At 44.1% G+C, this 26,619-nt stretch overlaps 1 protein-coding gene across 1 annotated transcript in view; it reads right to left on the minus strand.

The window, feature by feature from the left end:
* Positions 1–26,619, minus strand: part of LOC146190259 (PAS domain-containing serine/threonine-protein kinase-like) — a 158,335-nt gene that overhangs the window by 41,691 nt on the left and 90,025 nt on the right. Inside the window, exons 11-13 of the mRNA XM_084600717.1 lie at positions 22,846–23,053; positions 19,447–19,719; positions 7,830–8,014 (exon numbers count right to left, since the gene is read on the minus strand). Of these exons, the coding sequence (XP_084456843.1) occupies positions 7,830–8,014; positions 19,447–19,719; positions 22,846–23,053 (666 nt within the window). The remainder of the gene's footprint in view (positions 1–7,829; positions 8,015–19,446; positions 19,720–22,845; positions 23,054–26,619) is intronic.

Raw genomic sequence — 26,619 nt, forward strand, 5'->3', positions numbered from 1 at the left:
TTAGTTTAGTTTATGGGGTTTAACGTCCCAAAGCGACGTAGGATATGAGAGGCACCGTAGTTGAGGACTCCGGAAATATCGACCATCTGGGGTTCTTTAGCGCGCACTGGCATCGCACAGCACACGGGCGCATAGCTTTTCGCCTCCCCCGAAAAGGGGCTGCCAAGGCCGGGATTCGATCCTGCATCTATAGGCATAGTAGTCGAGTACCCTAACCACTGTGCCACCCTGGCAGGGCCGAAGACTGTATGAGGATGACTTATTTGCTTCCTTCTATATGTCGTTTACTGTGGTTTGATTGCATTCGGAAACTGCAGTAGGCTAGAGCTTCATTCAAAGTTTTGCAAATGGGCTTCCTAGTATACACCACACATTTGGTTTGGTTTGGTACTGAGGCTTCCCTTTTTTACCAGGTGGACCAGACAGGTCCTAGCCAAGTCAATTCCCTACTGTGACGGAGTCTGTCCCGCCCTGGCGCAACGCCACCAACACTATTTATCTAGTATGCCTTATCTAGTTCTCAAGGCATCGGTTGGTTGTCTCCACAGCCACAGCCCTCTCATCCCACTGTGTCGCATCACTGTTCACTGCAGCGGTGCGCTGCTCCTTGGTATTATCACGAGAAAGTAGCAGCAAAGGTGCTTTGCATCTAATCACAGTCTAACATTGCCATTAGTTTAACCTTACACTGAAATAAACATATAATCAATTTCCGCAAAGTCTTTGACAGTGCGATAGTCAAAAATGAAGTCCAGGAGAATGCCGTTCCACACAGACCAATGAGGGTTGCACGTGTGAAGTGCCGCCCTAAACCAACAGCCAAGCCAGCACAAGCACGGAAGACCTTGGAAACATCATGTGATGTTTGACAATAATTGTAGTGACTCTTCACTTGAACGAACTTCAAGGGACCTTAGGAAAAAGCTTGTTAAAGTGAAAGTTCGCTGAACTGAAATAAGTGCGTGGAAGCTAATTTCCATTAGCTCCAAGAAACATCCGGTGTTCAAATAATATCTCAGCTCAATTTCAATTTGCATTTCATTTGCAAGCGAAGAATGCAGTAACCTATTGCAGCACTTTTGTCACCTTCGGACTGCAGTGGTCTTGAACTCAGTCACTGTGTGCAAGCCCCCATCAACGTTGTCCAGCACAATGGTCTGCCGGCAGCAAAGGCCTTCATTTTCTCCAAGTAGGTCATTGCTTCAGCAAATCACGGTTAACCAGCATGCATACATATAGGCCCTTCTTGGAATTAAAATGTTTAATAGGGCTGAAGCTCTGGCTATAGCTAGCTATGGCTGTGGAGGCAACTAAGCGTGCAAGGCTAACTATGGATTTCGCTAGTTGCAAGCTTGTATACAATGCCATTTCATTTTAAAGTGAAATGACGGCCAGTTTGCGTAACGCAGTAATGAAATGTGGTTCTCAACATACAAATATTCGATAAAAAATGCTTCAGTGCAGGAATTTAATAAAGTTCATACAGTTGAATACTTCGTTCAGGTGACGTCCGTTGAAGTGGAATTCTACTGTTATATGGCGATCCAACAGCAGCAAGCAACCTAGCTGCTTTAATCTGGGTGGTTAACTCGCGCCTGATTGTCAGGCGCACTTGGCATCGTTCATACTTTCGATGCAATATGCATTCAAAGGATCTGCTAGACTGCACTAATTCGTCATAAAAATGTGTGTAGCCGTATAAAAAAGGGACATGTAATTGGGGCTGCGCAGTAGTCAGAAAATGTTTATTAAAAATTCCGGTTTCACGGCCCCACTCCATCAGAATTAACGAAAAAAAAAATGCAGTCCTTATGACAAGTATATACGTAATTATTTCTTTCCATTGCATGTTGCACTCAAGAAAGTATAAATCATAATGTACACAACAAACTCTCTTCACAGGGGTTTGAAGCCAGTTGTAGAGAGTTGTTAAGTTTTTTGAGCTTTAATAAACAAAATGCAATGTATGTGCACTAGCACAGTAATTTTGTTTAGCTTTGTGTATCTTTGGTAATAAATGAGACTGTGCTGGTGGTGTTAAATTGGGGGGGTTAAACTTACAACTTCTCTTTTATTTCGCACCTCATTTGCCACAGGAAGGCTACCTCCCGACTGGAGAGCAGCTTGCGTTGTGCCTGTTCCTAAAAAGGGTGACATGGCATTTGTTGCTAACTATCGTCCCATTTCACTCACTTCCACATGTTGTAAATTGGCAGAGCATATTTTAGCTAATTATATAACCAAATTTCTTGATGACAATGGTGTACTCTCTTCTGCTCAACATGGTTTTAGGAAAGGTTTATCCACTGTGACCCAACTAATATCGGTTATCCACAGCTTTGCAACAGTCCTTAACCGCTCAGGGCAGGTCGATGCCATTTTTTTAGATTTTCAAAAAGCTTTTGATGTTGTACCACATGCAAAACTAATCTATAAACTTGAACTAATTGGTCTACCTAAATTTGTAGTCACGTGGGTTTCGTCATATCTCACCAACCGTGTACAGTTTGTTAACGTTGATGGTTATCACTCAAATCCATTACCAGTTACTTCAGGCGTTCCACAAGGAAGTGTACTAGGGCCGTTGCTATTTCTCATTTATATAAATGATATCGTTACTGCCATATCTGAACCAGTCCAAATCAGGCTCTTTGCTGATGATTGCATTTTGTTCAACGAAATAAATAGCCCTAAAGATCAAATTCTCCTCAACTCTAACCTCCAGAAAATTCACACATGGTGCAGTAGTTGGGATATGCAGCTTAATGCCGCAAAATCTGTTTTTATGAAAATAACCAACAAAAAACTAGTACATTCATTTCCATACACCCTCCCATCGCATCCTCTTGTAGAAGTTACAGAATATAAATACCTTGGTGTTACCATAACTAACAATCTAAGTTGGAACAGTCATATTGCCAATACATGCTCATCCTCCTACAGAAAACTTGGCCTTCTTTGCCACAAACTTAAAAATGTCCCTGCCAAAGTAAAGCAGTTAGCATACTACAGCCTCATCAGACCCAAACTAGAGTATGCTTGTACAGTCTGGGATCCTTACATCAAGAAGAATATTGTGGCATTGGAGGCTATCCAGCGGAAAGCCGTACGCTTCATATTTTCAAAGTACCGCACATCTGACTCTCCCTCCATTTTAATGAATGAGAACTCCATCCCACAATTGCAAATACGAAGAAAAATTCAGAGACTGAAGTATCTATTTTTGCTAAAAAACAACAAACTTGCTATGAGCCCTGAACCTTACCTTACGCCCCTTACAACACGTCCAACAAGACATCATCATGCACAATGTGTAACTCCGTATCAAGCCAAAATCAATGCATTTAAGTATTCTTTTTTCCCTCGTACTGTTGAAGAATGGAACAAGCTGCCTTCTGATGTAACAATGTCCATTGAATCTATTGATAAATTGCTGGCATACTAACCATAGTCGTGTTTCATATTGGTGTATATTTTCTTGTTAGTGTTCAACATGTCTTATCGTAATTTGCTTGTCACTTGTGTTTAGTATGTTAGTTTTGATGAATTCATATTTTATTGCATTGTATTCTTTTCGCCCCTCCTGCTAGGGCCCAGTTAGGGCCTGCAGTATTTGGCAAATAAATAAAATAAATAAATAAATACATTTCACTGCATTTATGGGTGTGCGAATACTTGAAATTTCGAATACAAATCAACTAACTGTTATTTGGTTTGTAGTAGAATCCCATCATAGTAAAGTCACTGGGACTGACAAAAACCTTTACTATATTTTCTATACCAGTTGTTGGTGATAACATGACCCTGAAGATGCTCTGCTAATTAAATGGCTACTTACTGAACATGTCTTGTTGGTTAACGAAAACACACACTCCAAACTACCTTCCATCTCTGTCTTATCGTCTCTTGGTGCCATTTTCTTTTTTCAGCTATAAGATTTTTTTTTCTTTACATCTTGTGGAACTACCTCTTGAACATGAGGGCAACATGGCTACGAATACAACAGAGTTTGATTTCATGTCAGAACCAAAGCTTTCCATGAACACTGTCATTTTTCGCTGTTTCTGTCTTTAAAAAGACAATGCGCTGCAAAACCGCACATGTCATGCCATCAGTTCTTGCCACCGCTGCCTCGTGCTGCACAGTGCTGCGATGTACGGCCGTCTCTTCCCTTCTCTATTTCTTGCTGCACCTTTACTCTCTGTTACTTTCTGAATGGACCGCGCCACTTTCTTTCTACGTTGACAGCTTTACTTTTTTCTTATGCGCTGCATGCTTTCCCTCAAAGCTCCAAGCTTACGCAACGATGGCTTCTGCTGAATGCTGCTAAGCTTGATGAAAAAAATCATTAAACAAAATTTTTTTTCTTCAAAAGACATAAAAAAAACTTGTCTCGCTGATCCTAAGTAGTGCGCATGGGCTGATGCCATTTCATGGGAAGCCATAGCCATGGCCAGATGCACTTTACTATTACCGATGTTTGCCAAAAAATATCTTTACTATAAAGGCCGGAAAATGTACAGTCATCTATGGAAGATGAACTTATTTCACTTTACTACTACTACAGTCGAACCCGGATATATCGAACTCGAAGGGGATCATGAAATAGTTCGATATATCAATAATTCGATATACAGAAATCGGCTTATGACGGCACTTACGATGCGAAAAAACGATACCGTACTTGTCCGTAATCAACCCACTCGCATAATGAACCCACCCTCCACTCTTGCACCCGAGAATTTGAAAAAAAAAAAAAATGCGTAAAGGCCAGCTGGCTCACATGCAAGCGATTGAGCGTTCTCGGCGACGAGCGGCAGCGACAGAGCAAAAAATTTCAAACTTGTTGGAGCTGAGTCCCTCTCGCCGCTCGAGCCACCACGGCAGCTCAAAAAAAGGTTTCTGTGTTGCCGCAGCAGAAATCGCGAGTGTTTTCGCTTGCATGTCGATGGCGCGCGTCACTTCGTTTCGGTGGTCTCATCCACAGCTCATTTCTTGGCAGAGCGCCAAGATGCTGCGCAGCGATAACGTCTAGGCGCGTTTATCTTTTGGTAGCTCCTGTGGTGGCGGGGAGCGAACTTGGCAGAGTGCCTGTGATGGCTTGATTGTACAAACCACGCCGCGCTTGGGGCGGGCGTCATGATCGCAGCAGCTGACCGCCTGCTTTCATTGATTCATACATGCAGGATAACGACTCCCGCAAAAAAAAAAAAAAAGCCGCCGTTTAACGTCCGAACAGCACAACAATAAGAAAGGATGACTGAAAAAAAAAAAAAAGAGCTGCCGCTTCTTAACGTCCACAGGCGCCATAGCCACGTCAGCGGCCGCGCGCAGAGGGTTCGCAACATGCGCTGGAGAAAGCGTCCGACGTCTGTCTGAAAACTGGCTGAGCTGGCTTGGCGCATGCATAGCGCGGGCTGAAAGAGGGAGATTGCTCAGCAAAAGAATGGGCACACCCACGTACATGGCTTGCAAACGTCATGTGTTGGCGCGCGGGAAACGATAACTGCAGATGCGCACGCCTTTGGGGAATGGGCGCGCCGCTGCCCAGACCAGCCGTCGCCGAACTGTTCCTTCTCATTCCTTCCGTGCATGGCTTGAAAACATCACGCGGCAAACAGTCAAGGGTGATGCGATCGTTTTTGGGGAAGGCACACTTTTCATCCAGTGCGTGGTGCGGAGTTCGATATATTGAACGACCGGTGAATTTAAGTTTGCTATATGACGCGGCTTTCCTATACTTTTACATGGGATTTTCAAGGGGATATTCCGTGAGTTCGATATAACCAAAATTCGATATATCCGGGTTCGATATAACCGGGTTCGACTGTATATCAGAGTTTACTACAGTGGGGTGCCACTGTAATCATATTCAAAAATTACAGAACACACCGAAAAACGCGTTATATACACCGCAATGCCTCACTGCAACAGCTGTGCAGTGAAGCGTCCTCAAGAAGCAACGGGGCCGTTTTATTTTTTTGAACAGGGGCCTTTACACCAGTGTGTGCAATCAAAGCACTTGACGAAATCAGGAAAAAAACTTCGTTCTTGGGCTATATCTCATACGCACACATCCATCATACAGGTGTTCACCAGACAAAATTACCATGATGCAAACAATTTTTGACAGTTTTTTCACACCCATTCGATAATTTCAGCTTTCGGTTAATTCATACTTTCTTCTAGTTGCTTGAAGGCCGAAATAACGAGTTTAATGCATTCATGGATGGATGGATGAATGGATGGAATATAGGAGTGTACCCTTTGAAAAGGGCTGGTAGCAGTTGCTATCATGCTCGTCTTTTTTTTCTCCTATATCTTGAATATTGTTTTAGACCGGTTAAATATACCATCATGCCGTTTATTGAATTTTTATTTCTACATTACTAACATTATGCCACTTTTCTGCTTTTAAGCCACCAATCTTCTAATTGCTTTTTGCTAGCTTCCACCGCAGAATTATTCACCCAACCACTGCTATCTCTAAAAACCTCAGGGCCTCGGAAAGAGTGACTGCACCTGCATCGACATCCGGATGGATACCATCGCATTCGAGTATAAGATTTTCAATTGTTTCTATAGATTTACCACATAGTGCTCATATGTCCCCTTCTTAGTTAAATTTCCTTTTGTAGCTGTGTGTTCTAAGACACCCTGATCTAGCTTCAAACAGTAGGGCACTGCATCTTGAATTATCAAAGAAAGCTTCCTTCCTGATCTGCCTTTTCCCCTTTCGGTATAGTTCTACATTCTGTTTCTTGTTTTTCACCTGTTTGACGCTCTTTATTTCTCCATCCTAGTTTAGCATCATTCTTAGCATGATTTGCTTCTGTGGGGCATCACTGCACACGTGGTGACTGCCTTGAGCCAGTTGCATGCTTCCTGGCAGCGCACACACCTGCCGCGTTTGCACCAGTCAGTGTGAGCGCAAATGGCGGCCACGCCCGCCATATCGAATCATGTGAGCGCGTGCGCGTGGCCAGTGCGCGGAAGCCAATCACAGTAGCAGATCGTGCTACGCTATTAACTCCCTGTTATCGGCATATAAACGAAACATGAGGAGCAGCGAAGTCCGTGACTTTTAAAGCTGATTTTTCACAAAAAAATGATTGTTCTTTTTTTGTTTTTTTCATGCTCACAAATATTACGGACTGTTCGATTATTTGGACCACTTCCCAGGTCCCACCAAGTCCGAAAAAACAGTCAGCAACTCTATACGGAATTCTGTATAAAATTTATACTGGATTTTTCAGTAGAAATACACTTGTGTGCAATTCTAGTTTAATTTTATTTGCAAGTAGCATGCGAATTCTGAGATAAGACAAGCATTGTTTGCTATTTTTAATTTTCCAATATATCAGATATATTTGATTCAGTATTCGAAGGCATGTTTTGGTTTGTGGGGCTTAACATTCCGAAGCGACTCGGGCAATGAGAGACGCTGTAGTGGACTGTGGAAATTTTGAACATCTGGGCTCTTTAATATGCACTAACATTGCACAGCACACGGGCGCCAAGCTTTTCACCTCCACTGAAAAACGGCAGCCGCGACAGGGATTTGATCCCGCATCCTTGGGCACAGTCAAAGGCATTTTTTTTTCCCATATTCATATTCAATTCATATTCCAAAATTTCAATATTCGCACACCCCTAACTGGCTTCCATCTTTATTACAGAATAATACCAACACACAGACTTGATGATCTGAGCAGTGCTCAATGTCAGGTGAGACTAAAAGTAATACCAACACACAGACTTGATGATCTGAGCAGTGCTCAATGTCAGGTGAGACTAAAAGAAAGATTTCAACTAAAAGACGTGCTCACATGTTCACTGGTGTCCTCCCGTGACAGCTCAGAGCCAACTGAACCCATTGTCAGTGAGCGAAGTGGAGAGGATGGGGTCGGGTACTGTGGAGGGCACCCCTCCACCTCAAGGTCACGGGACACCCAGAGGCAGTAGATGGACGAGCCTTCTTCCAGGTCCACCCGCCGGATCTGGTACACAATGGCTGCACACAACCACTCAGCAAATACAGCACTGCACGAGGTCCTAGCTAGTGCCCAGCTGGCAGGTTCAAATCCTTATGCACATACAACCATATGCACACAAAGCCAGGGTAACAAAATAAACCCTATTCTCTATAAAAGGAGGAGCGACATATTTACCAAGCTCATTTGAAGCAAATTAGGAGAAAAAAATAATTTGGTGCAAATATTTTTGAAGCCTATAATTCAAGCATTAAAAGACTGAATGGCACAACTAGGCATTTTCCCATGTGAAAGGCTCTGACATTCAAGAAGAAAGGAGGCACCAATGCTCTAAGTAACAGCTTCAAAGACTGCAAACAAAGCAGCTCCGTATACCTTAGCACAGCACTTGAAAACAATCAAATTGTTGTAACCTTTCCAATGATGATGCATGACAAATGATAACTGTCTAAGCTGCTAAATGAGAATTCATGAAAATTTAGGGCCTAAAAATATGAAAACAGAATGGGAACGCAATGACAATAGTGACACACATCAAATGTGTTCACTCCTGATATGTACGCATATACCAGTTTAGGGCCTATTCAAAGCTTACCCATTTGCAGAACTATCTTTGCACTCACTTCGAGTCGCTTGATTAGTGGACACGCACTGGAACCAGATGTCAGTTTCATCGCAAACACTTCCGGTTCTGGCATGTACACGAACCAAATGAGGGCGAGAATGGCACTTCTAAAATTGATGTTAACTCGTAACACGGACACAGAATGATTATCATTGCATAACCAACTCGTCGTCGTAGAACTCATTATAACCACATTATAGTTTGTGTACACTAGCATTTTTAAATTTTCTTTTTTTCCAAGAACGATTGACAAATGAAACTCCCTGCCTCTACGAGTGATATCAGCTGTTGATTTTTGTCAAGGCACTTTGTGAGCTATTTTAGGTTATACATGTACCACATTAGACAATTTTATTGTTCTCTTTGTTTTACTATGCAACAGCTTTTGTATTGAGTGGATGTATTTTTCTGCCCTCCCTGCCTGGATCCAAAAGAATGTCTGTAGTATTGAGCAAATAAATAAATACAGTCGAACTCGGATATATCGAACTCGAAGGGGATCGCGAAATAGTTCGATGTATATAGATAATTCGATATACTGAAATCTGCTTGTGACGGCACTTACGATGCGAAATAATGATACCGTATTTGTCGCGTAATCAACCCACTCGCATAATACAATGAACCCACCATCCACTTTTGCACCCGAGAATTTGGAAAAAATAAAGCGTTAAGGCCAGCTCGCTCACATGCAAGCAATTGAGCGATCTCAGAGACGAGCAGCAGCGACAGAGCAAAAATTTTCAAACTTGTTGGAAGTCCCTCTCGCCGCTCGAGCCACCGCGTCAGCTCAAAACAAGGTTTCTGTGTCACCGAGGCAGAAATCTAGAAACCGCGAGCGTTTTTGCTTGCATGTCGATGGCGCGCGCTGCTCCGTTTCGGTCGCCTCATCCACAGCTCATTACCTGGCAGCCTGCCAAATGCTACGCCGAGATAACAGCAGGGCGCGTTTATCTTTTGATAGCTCCTGCGGTGGCGGGGAACGAACTTGGCAGAAAGCCCGTGATGGCTTGATTGCACAAGCCTGGTTCGATTTATCATGCCGCGCTTGGGGTGGGCGTCATGATCGCAGCAGCTGACCGCGTGCTTTCATTGATTCATATCAATGAAAGCACGCGGCAGCTCCCGGCAAAAAAATATGAATAATAATAAAAAAACCTGCCGCTTAATGTCCGCATCCACCATATCTTAAGCTACGCCGCGCGTACAGCACAACAAAAAGAATGGATAATGGATGACTATCAAAAAAAAAAAAAAAAAAAAAAAGACAGGGACAGAGAGATCTGCCGCTTCTTAACGTCCGCAGGCGCCATAGCCACGTCAGCCACCGTGCGCAGCAGAGGGTTCGCAACACATGCTGGAGAAAGTGTCAAAAGTCTGTCTGAAAATTGACTGAGCTGGCTTGGCGTATGCGTAGCGCGTGCCGAAGGAGAGAGAGATAGCTCGGCAAAAGAATGGGCACACCCACGCACATGGCTTGCAAACGTCATGTGCTGGCGCACGGGAAACTGCAGATGGTGCAGATGCGCGCGCCTTTGGGGGATGAGCGCAGTGCTGCCCAGAGCAGCCGTCGCCAAACTGTCCCCTCTCATTCTTTCCGCGCGTGGCTTGAAAACGTCACGTGGCAAACGGCCAAGGGTGATGCTATCGTCTTTGAGGAAGGCACGTTTTCCAGTGCGTGGAGCGGAGTTCGATATATCAACGACCGATGAAACTGAGTTAGATATATGACGCGGCTTTCCTATACTTTTACATGGGATTTTCAAGGGGAATATTCCGTGAGTTCGATATAAGCAAAATTCGATATATCCGGGTTCGATATAACCGGGTTCGACTTATAATAAATAACTAAATATAACAGTGCCATGAACCAAGGTGCCCCACATCTTTTTTTTTTACCTTTCAGCTAAGCGATTACAGTGGTTGGTTTGGTTTGTGGGGTTTAACGTCCCAAAGCAACACAGGCTATGAGAGACGCTGTAGTGGAGGACTCCGTAAATTTCGTCCACCTGGGGTTTTTTAACGTGCATTGACACTGCACAGCACACGGGCGCCTTGCTTTTCGCCTCCGGGAGCCTGGGATTTGATCCCGCAACCTTGGGAACAGTAGTCGAGCGCCGTAACCACTGCGCCACCCCGGCGGGGTTAAGTGGTTACAGTGAAACTGTGATATAGAAAACCTAAACAGAATAAAGACTTCGGCACAGTGAAGAAAATCTATGCTCCCAATCAAGTTTTCAAAAAATCATGGCCTCAATGGCTTCCCCTACAAGCCATCCCAAGGCTGAGACCAGACGCACACATCGGTTAGTCTCACCGTTTCGGACACTGCTTAATGTGTCACTGTTTTTCATTTTTATTTTGGGATGCCATCAGGCTGATTTAACACCTACGCATATACCCCTCGTGCGCATCCATATGCTGCGTCCGCTTCCAGTAAGCTAAAAAACAGACCACTGGAGATGCGCACTTTCACTGCACTGTACTCTTCACCATGATGCTTCACTGCATAGATTGTGAGATGAAGCAACCTTAAAATCTTCAAAATGTGACGGGGCTATGTTGTGAATAGGCACTACTGTGTCACATTGTGGTAACAGATGTCTTTACAATTTTGGAGCACTTCTCAACGTTCCCGACAGTGTGCAGAAAGCGAAGCACTCGACAATAACAGAAAAAGATGCCATTCTCACGAGCACTGCATCTGAAACGTAGACAACCATCATACTGGCGTCCATTACATAAAATTACTCTGATGTAAACAGTTTTCGACAGTTTTTCTGGTCCAATCAATAACTTGAACTTTTGTTAACTCAAACATTTTCTTCTGCTCCCTTGGAGGCCAAATCAATGAGAGTTCATTGTATATAAAATAGCAATAGATGTGCTTATCTGTAGCCTAAAAGCAAAACAACATTGCAACTGCACTTGCTTCTTGCAGTGACATGCTAGTCACTGACATACTGGCAGTGCACCGCTCCCTAGGCATTGTCATTCATCCCCATCAGAAAGCGGCCGCCTTGGCTGCTTGGTTTATTTTTTTAAGGGTAAGTATAAAGCTCATACAAAGTGCAACAATGCATGAGGATTGCAACATGAAAACACCAAGATTTGTCGTCAAAAACTGAAATGATTGTTTTGCAGGTGCATATGGCATTAAAAATTCAGCAAAAAAATATACACATTACTATAGTGGCAAAACCTGTTTACATGAAAATGGCGATGGATATGCTACCAGGCCAACTGTTTTGTCACATACTTGCTGCAATAGTTGGCAAAACCAAGGCATTTTCTATACCAAGGACACTAAGTTCCCCTGAAACAAAGGAATCAGTGCTAGATGTATCATAAGCTCTCAGAAAAAGCAGCAAGGTCGATTTGTACATAACTGCATACAAGCTGCTTCAGGGTGTTTCCATGTAGCGCAAATGTGCAAATTTGACTAAGTGGAAAGGCACGCTTCTTCACCTTGTAATATTTAATCTGGTGGACCGAAGAAAATGTTCCAGGATAGCATGAACTCGCGTCATATTCTGGCCGGACATGGTTGAGCACAAGCACAATAAAATCTCCTCCTCTCATCTCCTGAACTAGAAGATTGTTACCCAAGTTGTCACTGACAACCCCAATGCATTCTAAAGACATGATGTGCTCGCAAGACGCACTTTCTTAACTTGCCTTTCCTTCAGGTTTATCAACCTGTACCCTTTTCATGGTTTTCGTGTCCAAAGCAAAAGCTATCAAGGTTTCAGACACTTCAGTACATTCCCTATAAGCCCTCAGTTAAGCATGCCATGTGGAAGTTTGTAGCTGCATGCTAGTTGTAACCGGTTGCCATGTCCACACATGTCTTCTATCCAAGATTCAATGTTCTCATCGTAGAGTGCTCTGTCGTTGTCTCATGTCAGTGTGACTGACTGCACAGAGGTCCAAGTGTTCAGTAGAATCTCGGTGACACAAACCTCATGGGGCTGCAAAAAAATCTATCATTGTAAAATTTCGATCATCAAAACAAACAAAAATCGATATGTAGAAGCCTAGGTAAAGCAGTATGGGTAAGGTAACATGTTAACGGCCGAGATTTACTTATTGTTGCACGGCCAGAGCTCACCACTGGTGACGTATATAGTGCATCAAGTGATCGTGCGCAACGTCGGCGATGTGCGGGCGCGCACTGCCGAAAACTGCTCCTTGCATGTACATATATTATGGTGAGGCTACTTAAAATTAACGAAAAATAATATGCCTCTGTCCGTGCTCACTGCATGTACAGCACGACTGGCAATCGTGGAGGTGATGTGCAGGCAATGTGTAGTGCTCAAGGCTGCAATAGAAGCTTGCATGTTTGTACTTTCCGCAGTGGCACGGGAGAATGTCTGGTCATCTGAAATTCTGCCCTCTGTAAACAGTACACTCTGCTGGGGAATTGATGAATTTGTATCATCCTGAAATTCATACCAACTAGGTTCATCGCAAAGGTTTCACTGCAAGTGCACATAATTTCAGCATCTCATTCTTGGAGAACCAAATAAATGCCAAAACCAACAACAAGGTGGAACATAAGATATTTCACTTCTACTATACTGAACGGACTCTTTTGTAATGAAAATCGGCACTAATTTGCAAAATTTGGAAATCTGATAAAGAGCGGTGTTTATAATTTTGTGGAAAAATAAAACGCGTTATGAAACCTTGATTAAAAAGGTCATGCAATGCCTAAAATGGGGTAAAGCAAATCGGTCGGGAGAGGTACTCCCTCACAAGTCAATTAACCGCAAGAATTTTTTAGCTAGCTTCATTAACACCAGAGATATCTGCGATTAAAAATGGTGCTCCTCCTCGTTCCCCTCAACTCAACACTCGGAGACACCAGAAAAAAAAACGAAGAAAACAGCTCGGGAACTCCACCCTGCTAGCCCCGCCCACAAAGCGTCATTGGGTGACGCTTGGTTCTCAAGCTTCCGGTCGTCGCGCCTGTTTTTCCCGAGCGTCGCCCATGCATTCACGGTCTCTGCCTTTGTCGTCCAATCTGCATGGCTTTCAACCTTGTCTGCTGTCTTCCTCGGCCGCCGGTTTCTTCAGTTTCTTGACCTCTCGGAATTGTGTGCGACAGCAGCCCGAACGACTTGGGTCATTCGCGAGCGCATACCTGCAGGTGGGAAGCTGCTGTCCACACATACCGGCGGCCGCCACGGAGAGAGCACTTTCCTTCATATCCCTGTCCCATTCAGCGCAAATTAGCGCGCACTCCTGCCGAGCACGACTTTCTACAAGACCGCTTTCTTCTCTCGCGCTGCCTGGCTCAGTCTCTTTGCTACCGTCTTCTGCGGCTTGACCAACGGCGGCCGGTGACGGAGTTGACGCAATAGCATCGACTCTGCATGGATGCTGGCAGACGATCGAGTGTGCGAGTTGCCCGCATGCAAAATATGTCGTCGTCGCTTTTAGTCCGGAAGTGCTTTCATTATGGTCGGCGAGAGGCATCTCTTGTGCATAACGAATGGAATGTATACGCGTACGTATCACCGACGAGAGCACGGACTGATGATCGCTACAGAGTTTGGATATCAGATGACAGGTGAGCACGAATTATTCGTCCGCGAATCTTAAAATTGAGATTAACAAAAGAATAGTGTAGTGTTTGTTGTTGTTGTTTTTTTTGACATCCTTTCGCACATCGTTTAGGAAGTGCCAATGCGTAACGTGCACACGTGTTTTATCTCATGTGTACGCATCATCCAATCCAGAATCGGCGGCGCAAAACATCAGCAAAGCAGCTCGGCACATTCAATTCGGCAGCGCAGGTTGTCACTGATTTTCGCAGCGACACGCAAGAATCGTGCACAGGAGCACGCGAGCGACTACACTAGAGACGCAGTGAAGCGGACGATTCTAAAACGGCATCCGCCGTGGCTGCGATGCAAAATAAACAAGGCCTAGCGACGAGCAGGGAGCAGCGCACGACCGGAGTGCCGTCGGCCACAGCGCCCGCACCTGGCGGCATCAGGTGCTGCACTTAAGCGGTGCGAATTTGTGTACTTTCGCGATGAAGCTGAGGGTAGACCTATTTTTGACGCATGTTCCATTTAATCATCAGCACGCCGCACAAATGGTCGATGAGGCAACGACGAGACGGGACACGGGACTACAGTACGCTGCTGCACCGTCGGTCGGTACATGAAGGTTGATGCTGCTTATTTAATTGGTACGGTGTTAAAGGGCAACTTCGGTGGTTTTTGCATCATTTTGTGTTTTTTGTTTAATTACATTCCTTGGCACGTCCTGACTCCAACACAAAAAAACGTTTTTCGAAATTACGATTAGAAGTATATTTAAAAAGAAAAAACAGCAAATCAAAACCGAAACTGTTTTCACGGCCAGAAACGGCGTCACAGTTGATGAAATGGTGACGTCACACTCAGTATTACAAAAACACTCGTACGTGCTTCGGATGGTGAAAATAAAGTATGGAAATCATGACGCACTGCATAAAATGTCTGAGGTAGTTCAATATAAGCCTTGCAATTTCATAATCACGCGGGAAGTGGACAATAACGCCAGTATACTGTTTGTGACGTCAGAAACTCAGTGTTGCCCGCAGAAATAGTCTCAACTTAAGCCATGAAAACGGCATATCTTAAAGTCGTGTTGCGTGCGAACAGATGATCGTACGGCACCCAAATTTTGTAGAAGGCGTTAGGATGGAGAGGAGAACCTACCGTAAAAATTGTATTAGAATATTCGAATGTCAAAAAACCTCCGGAGTTGCCCTTTAAATCAGACCAGCTGGTGCTCTTTTCGCACTCCTGCACCGACGTGCACTTGCAGTCGGACGCCACCACCTTTTCGGTTAACATCGTGAACCGAAGCGCCAATCGGGTTCACGCATGCATTGCAGCACTCAAGCAGACGACTTTCGCAGCTACCGGAAGTGTGTCCGTGACGTAGTGGCCGTCGCGGCTGCAGACAATGGCAGCCTGTTGTGGCCTGTCACTCTCGTTATTTGTGACGTAGGCAATCACGGCAAAATAGTCCCAAATCTCGCTGCCACGCGGAAATGGCGCAGCCCGCGAATTTCAAAAAACGCTGTTTTTAAAATTGATAATAAATCGCTGGATTTTTTCCGAGGAGTTTTACTTTGAACGAATGCTCGGAAGCATTTATTCTACACATTGAAAACGTTTGTCAGGGACCTTTCTAACCGTTTCATGCCCCCTTTAACATAGCAGATGCACTTCGACAAAAATGATATTAATTTGAAGTCTTTGGGATGGCAAAATATATTTGAATTAAGCGAATTTTCAAATTAGCCGAGCCCAGATAAAGAACAGAATTCATGGAAGCTATGTGAACGACTCAGAGCAGCCAGTAACATAACATCTTAACCACAAGTCATAAAAATAAATGGCAAAGCTGGCATTGCGCACAGTCAACCAGTTGTGAACACAGCAAGAATGATTGTGTCACACGACATGCACTGATGCTGCTAAAAGTGGAAGGTGCTTTGATGTGAGTGCCCTCACTAGATTTGTCTATGACAACAGCCAGGCTGAGGAGCAACAACATGTGCACGCACCCCTGCCTCCAGTATATCTTGACAAAGCACCCACCAGAACACGTGATATGGAAGCCCTGCTGATACGGAAGCCCTGCTGATATGGAAGCCCCATCTCACTGAAGCACAACTTCTCCACTTCTCTCCTGGTTTGTACTTTAGCAGTCTGTGAGGTTTTTGTACCAGGAGTAGCTGGGGCCCCATTACTGTGCAATGCTACCTTGCAGCTCCAAAAGACTGGCATTTCACTTGCATAGCACCTCAGATCTCCGAATAGATGGAGCTGGTGTAAGCTGTCTGTTTCAATTAATGCACATTAGGGGAGACACTGGTCTTAAAACAAATTTTTTTATTATTAGAGATATCACAATAAAATTCGGTGTGTATGTGTATTTCTTCCTGCTGTTTTCAAAAAAAAATTTTTTTTTACTATATCTCAATTAGTTTTCATATTATGGAAACATAACTAATGCCTAATTAGGTCATTTCTTATGGGTGATTAAGACATTTTCCCTCAATATTATTTGGCTCTGATTAAAATGTAGCTGTAGCCAAAGACCTGCCATGTGGAGCTATGCTATTTATATTATCACTGAGGTGCGTTACCATATAAAAATGTCCAATTACGCTGATGCCCCATAACTTTTAAATATAGTTAGCTGACATTACTCTCCCCCAATTTTGATGTGTTCAACCTAGCAACATAAAAATTGCATATGGTGTAGCAGACGACGCGAAAGCACACCATACGAAGTGGCCACGCCAACGCAGGTAGAAAGCGAAAGCTCCCCCCTTTTTTGGCCTCAGGGCGGAAAGTAGTGACAGTGATTGCAGTATATCATGTTCACGCGGTATGGGGGAATGTTACAGCGTTTTCACAATCCACTCATAACGCACGCATATACTATCTTCGTATTGTAAGAGTGTGTAGCGCGGGCCGTGTTCAACGTGATAGAATGAGACGCTCTCAGCGTGCAGGTTTTTGGCAGACAGAGCGCGAAGACAGAGAGAGAGAGGGATCTCAAAGGGCAAAGCAGCCAAGGGTTTGTTGATGCTTCAGAGCTAGGTGGAATCGTCTCCTGTGACTTCCGAGCGGCGCATATGCGCGGAGCGCCTTGAGTTACCGAGCACAATGCGGTCACCGCGGCGCCGGCATGGTGCAATGGGCGTCGCTTCCTCCTCGCGTCATCTACAAGCGTGCAGCTATAGGATTTCATCTACGAAGCTCGGCAGAGAGGCACTTATACACAGCCCCTGAAAAGGGCATTGTCCCGGCCGGAATGCACACCTGCAGGAAACGCGCGGCATTTTTCTGGCAACGGATGATTCAGCGCTGTAGCCAGTTTCTGCCCTCGAGAGTCGGAACGGGTGTGGTCGCAGTGGTGAAAAGGTTCTCGGTGCACAGAGAATGGTCGTTCTGTTGTGAAAAGATCCACAACCTTCCTGCCTCCGCCACGATTTCTGCGGAATCAACGACTTGGTGACACATGTGCATCTCCTACATATCAAATGCGCATCTCGGTCAGGAACCAACACTGTTCTACGTCCAGAATGATCCACTCTGCAAGTGAACGAGCATGAACCCTCCAGTAGACTCATTTGTGCCGGGCGGTTTCCTTGCCATTGCAAGCAGTTGGACGAAGATGACAATTATCAAGCTCCCTAATGAAGTGCATCTGATTGCGAAGGAACAAAATCTGAATGCTTTGGCGTGCACGAAGGCCAGCCTTTAAGGTAAAAAAAAAAAAAAATACTGTGCGTCGTGCAAAAATGTCAAGTGCGTCATATGCTCTGAGCGGCAAAAACACAGATACTACAGGTATGTATGCATCTAAAGGAAATATGTATGATAAAAAGTACCTACTGGAGTTTGCACCCAGCCTGTAACGCACCAGTGAAAGCTGCAATAAGGATTTCTTCGGTGCATGTTTGCTTTAGTTGCGCCGGGGCCTGATGGCGATGTATTTTGTCGTTCCTTTTCTTTATGTGCGAAAGGGCTAGGTAGCTAAGATATCACAGGCGGCTGTGTGCGCTACGCCGTAATTTTTAGCATGTTTTATCGTGACTGCCACCTGACTAACAAGAAAAAAAGTATGGCGTTTTAATGAACTGCCGTTCACGAGCCTCATGACCAGCTCAACCACTCGGCTCGCGAAAGGCGGTGCATCACAACAAACACCCTATTTTTTTTTCTTTTTAGTGAGGCGGCAGCCGCAATAAAACATGCTAAATATTACGGTCTAGCGCACACAGCCACCTGTGATATCTGGGCTACCTGGCCCCTTCACACATAAAGAAAACAAACGACAAAATACATCGCCACCAGGCTCCGTCGCGCATAAAGTAAACACGCGCTGAGCTCAATGCCGCTATCACTGTTGGGTTACAGGCTTGGTGCAAACTCTAGTAGATAATTTCATCGTGCACATTTCCTTTTGATGCATACATACCTGTAACGAAGTGTTTTTAGCACAGTCGAGAGTACACAGTCGGTTGCTAAGGTCAGCCATTCACATCTTGACGCTTGGTGGCCCTAATTCAAGCTTCACGTCGTTGTTGGTCGCAGCTCGCCGAAGGAAACCTGAAAAAGCGCGTCTTGCATCCCGGCACGCCTAGAGAGTGCCAACCGTACGCGGCAGATGTGATTGGCATCGCTTTGCCAAGCCTGTGACGATCACCGTGCCGCCCGGTGCCGCCAGCCCCCGTGCAATGGCGGCACCGAGAAACGCCGTCGACGCCATCCAATGTGTTTTCATCGGTCGCCGCTACGACTTTGCGCATGCGCAGAAAACTCGCGCAAAAGGCGGATTGCGCACAAAGAAAACAGCTTCAAACCAAGCCCAAGATGGCGGCGATCGGCCAACTGGAACGCCCGCGGCGCACGCGGGAATTTCGAACAAATTTTCTCTTGCGGGGCATTTCACGGCTGCCGTGATGTTTTGGAAACCGATTTTATCGCATTTCCTGACCGACTTCAGCGTTAATAATTTGAGTGCAGGTGCTCAAAAGGTTAAACCTACAGAAAATGGGTGTTTCTCAAAATCGATTTTTTGACCATTTTCGGCTGTTCTAAGACCCGCGTCTCCCCTTAATCTAGTTATTAAACATTTTGATGCATAATGCAAGTGCTCTTGTGTGCAAGTAAATAGAGTTCAACTAGACATGCTTATTCAGTCATAAATACCTGTCCACTGAGCTTAGCTAAACATCCAGGAAAGCAAAAGACAACAAACAACTACAATATATAGTAATAGCAGCAGCAGCAGACTCACCGATGTGCGAGCCATCTCGGTGCCTGCCAAGGCCTGCGTAGGATCCCTCAGCAATGCTCAGGAGTGAGTCACAGCTGCGAAATGTCTTCAGCTCTGCCTGGAAGGCGCGCTCGTTGGCTGCCTCATCTGCATCAGCACCCGATGTAGTGGACGGATGTGAGTCAGTACGACGTGCTGCCGCTTCCTGGGTGTTTTCTTCCGAGCTGTGCATCGTGCTAGACGTCATCGTCGACGTAGAGTGGAAGCTGTCAGATGTTGGCAGCCTCGCCTCTCCTGCATAATTTGTCACTGTCATTATAACAAACATGTAATCACTGTAGAACTTGGCTAATATGTACTCAAAGAACACCGAGGCAAATGGTACTATCCAAGCTGCTTAATTTCATGAGTAAGGGGTCGGCATTTAATTAAAAGCTGATTGCCAAAAACAAAAAAAGAAAAAAAAAAAAGCTAAAGAATAGGAAAATACAGGTTGAGTTTATTTACAAGCAACATTTTTTGTTGACAATTTAAGCTTTTGCACACTGGCATGGCAGTTAACGAACTCTATTCCAGCTCTTCATGTCGCAAGCCCCTTACTTTGCCCCATACACAGGTTTTCAGATGTGCAATTTGTTGCTAAATACAACAAGAATTTGAAGAAATTTTGAACACGATGTGTGGGAAATCCCGCTGTTCTGGAGCATGTTAACCGGAAGAAATACAGTGGAACCCCTATGTAGTAAAGTCACTTGGACCAGCCAAAATCTTTACTATATAAAGGTATTTGCTATGTCAGTTGTTGGTGATGACATGGACCTGAGGATGCTGTACGGCAATTAAATGGCTATTTACAAAACATATCTTGTTACTTTATGAAAATACATTCCAAAATACCTTCCATCCTTCTCTTACCGTCTCTTTGTGCAATTTTCTTTAGATTTTTTGTTCAAATCTTGTGGAAGTACCTCTTTAGCATGAACGCAATATAATCTAGTTGATTTCATGTGAAAACCAAAGCCTTGTATGAACACTGCGTCGTCTTCCACCGTTTCTGTCATTTAAGGAACAGCACACTGGAATTCAGGTCTCAAATTTTTTTTGCCACAATGGAAAAATTGATGTCTTAAATGTTCGATTCCATAGTGGTTTTGGTACTAACGCTGTAGAAAATTTTTACAGCGAATTTTTCAATCAGCGCATGCACCCGTTTTTATGTAGTCGGATACTGGAAACTAAGCAGCGACCGCATGACGATTGGTGGTTGACAAAAAAAGGCGTACCGAAAACAATATAAATTTCACTCACCAGGCAGTAATTAGACTTTTTTTTTGCTTAGAGTAACGTCCTTTTCAGTTTCACACTCAAGGCTGTTACGGCACAATAACGCATGCCTCAGCGACGAATGTTTTTGTGGGCACTATCACCGCTTTATTCACAGAATTCCAAACACTGTGGCGGCATCTAGTGGCAAAACCTGAAGGCATGCCTCTCGCGGTGCGAAAGGAGGGATGGTTTTTATTTAATGATGCAGTGTATAGAGTGCAAAATATAATAAATTATGACAAGCACTCCAAGAAGAAAAAATAAAAGTGTGCAATCGCGAAAATCAGCTATATTTTGCTGACATGTAGTCACGTGGGTACTACACTGAAAGTTATAGGGTTTCTCCGCTAGATAGTGCCTCAGTTGTTTTTATGCGATTTTCAATGGCAAATTAAAATTGTAAAGCCTCTTTTCTTTGATGCTGTAGTGCTCGATCTGTACTATATGAGGCAAGGTCTTTTCATCTCCACCATAATCTCACGACATATTTTGGCCAGTGTTCTGTCCCTTTAAGAGGCAATAGTAGATGAGAAATGCACGTGACAGTCAAGCGCGGCAAAAGCACACACGTCACGCCTCCACTTTTTTCCACCGCTTCCTCATACTTCGCGCTGCACAGCGCTGCGAATGTTTGGCCATTTCTTTCCTTTCCTACTTGCTTCGCTTCTAATCCTTTATTTCTAAACAGACCGTGCCGCCTTCTTTTCACGTTCGTAGCAAGCTTTTTTTTATTTTCCCTATGCACCACATGCTTTCCTTCACAGCTCAAGACCTATGCAAAGTTGGCTTCTCCTCAGACCTGGGTGCCTGGTTGTAAAAGCAATTAAAAAGAAAAAACACTCAGTTCCCTGGCAATCTGAGTTAGCGCAAGTGGTGACGTCATCTCGTGGGCAGTATGTCGCCGCAGACAGACGCATTTTACTATAATTGATTTTTATCAAAAACGTTTTCACTATAAAGGGGAAAAAATGAACAGTCATCTATGGAAGATGAACTGGGACTTCAGCTTCATTTTACTATATGCGAGTTTTTATTATAGTATATGAGTTTACTACAGCGGGGTTCTATTGTATAGTGCAATTCTAAGGGACATTTTCACTAACAGCAACCTTTAGTGTATGAACCAGGCAATTGGAATAAAAACTCATCAATGAGGTAGCAACCTTTAGTGCATGAATTAGGCAATTGGAACGAGAACTCATCAATGGGGTTTTAATACATGTTATCGTGAAGACTGTGCTGTTGTGAGTTGTCTACATATTAGCATGTTTCGTATCCTTCCTCTTCAGACCATCTGTATACTAAAGGAATGCCTTAAAAAGTTATGATGGACACTTAAGCTCCGCCTTTAAAGGTATGACACAATAGCACGGGCTACTACCGAACATATAAAGACTTGCTTTAACCAAGCCGAATGAATGTGCCGGCATGGCCTAGGCGTAATGTGAATGCAAGTACTGGCAGGCTGATTCTGATATTGTTATGGGGCAGCAAGCTGATGAACAAAGCGAACAGAGAGATGACTGATGATCGCGAGATTATTTTAGTGAATCACGGCGGGCCTAGTGCGAGCGCTCCTGTCCGCACCATTGCCCGCTTCTTTCTTGTTTGTAGCAATATCACACTCCCAGATAAAAGAAGGGGCACAAGTTCGCAGCTCCTGGCAAACAAAGTCAGGCAAACCTACGTCCAATCAGTGTGCGGTCATGTCAGCTGCCAGCTACCACCTATCAATGCCACAGTCGTGACTTTAAGCTTTAGACGCTGTCGCCGTCAAGCTCCAGAAAACTTGCAAGTTCAAGAAATGCGCTCGTAATCAGGGTAGACAAGTGCAGGTGTGATTCAACGTGCCCACTATATGCTGCACTTCACCTTCAGTAAAACAAACCAGCACAAAACATGGTACAACATATGAAGAATGTTGACAGATGACATTTGGCTCACTACACCTGGTGCCCCATGTCTAGAACTGGTTTGGGTTGCTGAGAGGTACTAACTTGTCCGCTATGCTGTTCTGAAGTGAATTTCCGCACATCAGGGCTGCTAGGCCATGCAAGCCATTGGGATAGGTTTTTGCGGACTCTGGAAACTTGCCGAGTGGTAGGAGATCATTCTCAGCTTCCTCTTCTTCCTCTGCAAGATCCCTCAAGGACCGTCCCACTGGCAGTGTCCCTTCCTCTTCTGCTGTACTGCTCAAGCATTGCTGCTGTTGCTGGTGCAGCTTGACCGATGAAGACAAGGCAGAGATGTCCCCGTCACCACGAAGCAGCGGGCTGCCCAGGACATCAGCACTCAGGGAGCTCTGGTAAGCAGGCATGTGACCCAGAAGAAATTATGAAATTCAAAGTACAAAAATTGCTTCTCAGATCAACAACACTCAACACTGTCACATACAAAATCCAAAAATCTTGCTCCTGGTACACTAGCCACTCTCGTCTGCACCATTCATAAAGGGACACACAACTAAGTGCGAAAAGAAAAAGTCCTTCATTTTTTTCCTTTTCCATTCCTACTCTTTTGTTTGTCCTTCCTTTTTCTTTTTTCCAGCTAATGTATGCATACAATTTGTGCAATCAAATAAAATGCCCTCAGAGATAATCACTAGTCATCCCGCATGTACGGGTTTCTTTGGCTTGGCTTGGTCTCTCGTTTCTTCATGGTTGCCTCAGCCACAATGAGAATGTTTAAAAATTCTGCCTTCACTGACTGAAAAATTATTCAGGCACCTGAATTTTTCTCTTCCAAGTAAGTAAACATTGACCCACACGATCTAGAATGTCAGTTCTGGAATTGTCAAGAAAAGTTCCTAATGGTTACAGCATAAGGCAGCCAAACTTGCCTGAATGAATTTAAAGAAAGTTAAGACTCAATACTAATATTCAGAACACCAGAACCCTTCTATATATTAACACTGATCTGTGATGTAAGCAAGATGCTGCTGTCACTGACTGGACTAATTGCTTTGGTTTGGTTTGCAGGGTTTAATGTCCCAAAGCAACTCAGGCTATGAGAGACGCCGTAGTGGAGGGGCCTGAAAATTTCGACATTTTGGGGTTCATTAGCGTGCACCGTCACACAGTACAAGGGTGCTTTGCTTTTTGCCTTGATCGAACAGCGGCTGCCATAACTTGGATTCTATTCCGCATTCTTGGGTTCATTAGTCGAGCGTACTAACCCTGAGCCACCGTGGCGAAATTGGACTAATTGGTGATGTAACTAGGGATGGATGCAAAGTACTCATAGAAATTCATGTAAACGATAGCTCTCAAAGCCTGTTTCTTGTTGTCATAGTGCGCTTATGAAGTAGTCCCTTTATGAAGAATAATCAAGTACATTCTAAAACAGATTGTGAAGGCATGAAACGTCATTTCAAAGATGTTACATTTTTAAAACACCCCCACAGTAGAACCTCGTTGATATGCCCCGGGTTCATACAACATCCCAGCTGCTATTGAAGCAGATGCAGGAATCAACTGCACCTTAACTATAATTAAGACACGAAGGAATTTATAGTGCACCAGTAACAGAGTGTGTGATGATTGGCGGTAGCATTTCCCAAAGCACCGTCTACTGCAGTTTTGATGCGAGCCTATACACTAACGGCACTTGCGCACTCCGAGCGTATACATGTATGCCAAAGTCGATCCGCACATGTGGATGGTGCAACACGTGAGCAGCGCAGGCTCTGAGGTTCTGATAGCTCACGCCTATGAAACAAAAAATAATAAATGCACTCCAGTTTTCAAAGCCTGGCGCAAACTGGAGAGTGGTGTACCCATACGGCTCTCCGTGTAGTCACTGAACCCGCGGTGTGTTGCCATGAAACATGCTGCTAACATTGGTGCACCATATTCATGCTTTCCGAGTCCCAGGGGAAATCGTCTGTGGACATCTTCTACATATAAATCACAGTGTAATCCAGTTATAATGATACCAGATACAACGATATATAGCTTATAACGATCAAATTCTTGGGATTTATAAGTTTTCCCATTGCCCCTTTGCAAAGATAAACAATATACTATAATGATTGGTTACCAGCGGCACATCTGATAGAACAATAGCTTTCCGGTCACCCAGAAGATGTTTACCCCAAAAATTTGTCCAATTATTTGTTAGCTATACCGGGTTTTAAGGCACAAAAAAAACCAAGGCTATGCTGTGCCAAACACTATTTTAATTTTTTATTTTTTCTACTGCACAGATGACAACCAAACTTGGTGAGAAGTTTCTTTAATATGTACACAATCCGAAAAAACAATAAATTAAAGCTTTTTTTTTGGGGGGTGAAAATTGTGATTTTAACTCCACATCCCTTTTTAGCTTTTGCGCATGGGTATGAGAAATGAAGCTTTAAATTATATATATTTGGAAGTAGAGACTAATTACCCCAGCCCCAATTATGATTGAAATAATGTGTTGCAAGTTGACACATCTAGTGGTCTATGATAGCCTAATGGCATAGCATGGATGAGTGAACTGTTCACATACGAATGTTCACATACATGACATCGCCACTCAGTAGGAAGTCACTGAATTCAGTTTTTTCATTTGCACAAGCTACAAGCTACAAGAGAGTTTTCTTCAAAGTCATCGATGCACACAGTACTTATGTAATGGTGAGGTGCATCAGCTGATTGAAAAAATTTGCATTGTGAAGCATGAAACCACAGAAGAGGGGTTATACGCCAGTCATTTTAACTTCATTGTGTTCAACTGGCCTGCACTCCAAGAGCAAAAAATGGAACACTTCTCATCAGTCCGTATTAACAGACAAAAATGCATGGGCCCATGGGTCTTGTGCATTTCCCCCTTCTACATTCTCCGGACAGCGAGATTCCATTTTAACAAGGCCTCAATACTTCGAAAAAAAATTGGGTCCCCAGAAAAATTTTTCATAATTCGAGCCATCCATATCAATAAGGGTCGTATGAATGAGGCACGATGGTATACAGTTGAACCTCTATGCAACGAACCCCCATGTAGCGAATTTGCCGATATTACGAAGTTTTTAAATTCCCCAATTCTGGCCGCACTGAACTGCATGAATTTGAAAACTCCATGCAATGAACATCTCACAGTGGTTGACCTTGATATAACACACTCACGGAGTATTTCTCAGCTAGCTCTGAATTACCAGAAATTTGGTGGAATCCCGCAAGTTTCACGACGATAAAAAACGAACTGACACGAGAGGAACTTCTACGATAGCAACACGCGACCACAGTTTATACAATGCGTCATGTTTCAGTGCTAACAGCGCATGCCTCGCTGCTTTCACTTTTGGAATGTGGTGCTACAATACTTCATGCTCAATGGCAGCAAATATAACAGAACAAAACAAAAAAGACACGAGACGAGCAGTGTGCGCCCATCGCTGCCACATGGTTGCTTGCGAACTCCCATGCCACGTCGGTAGAGGAAATAAGCGATGAGTGCTGGCGACGTGAGGCAAAGAGTCTGTTTCCTGGGGCCTTCGGCATGATCATAAAATGTTTCACCACTTCTATACATTGGAATAATTCTGATTTACTATAAACACTGTCAAAGTGGTTTCCCTTAAAATCAATTCTTAACCTAGTTTTCATCATACATTGTCCTTTTGAGTCTTCAAGCAATAACTGCATATAACGAAAACCTAGATGTAACGAAAAATCATGGCATTGAGAATGCTTTGTGCTGTGCCATGCAAGCGTGTCGTCAACCGCCCGCAGGCAGCCATCACGGTCTCTCAAGCAATAGCGAGCTGCCTGTCGCCCGCTGCGTCACCATCAAAGCATATATATAAACGACACTTGTGAAATAAAGACTGATCATTTTGCTTGTGTTACCGAGATGGTTCAATCGAAACACAACACTTTGGATCCA

This window comes from Amblyomma maculatum, chromosome 4 (genome assembly GCF_055883805.1).
Source record: "Amblyomma maculatum isolate TAMU_Amacu chromosome 4, ASM5588380v1, whole genome shotgun sequence".
NCBI classification, from domain to species: domain Eukaryota; kingdom Metazoa; phylum Arthropoda; class Arachnida; order Ixodida; family Ixodidae; genus Amblyomma; species Amblyomma maculatum.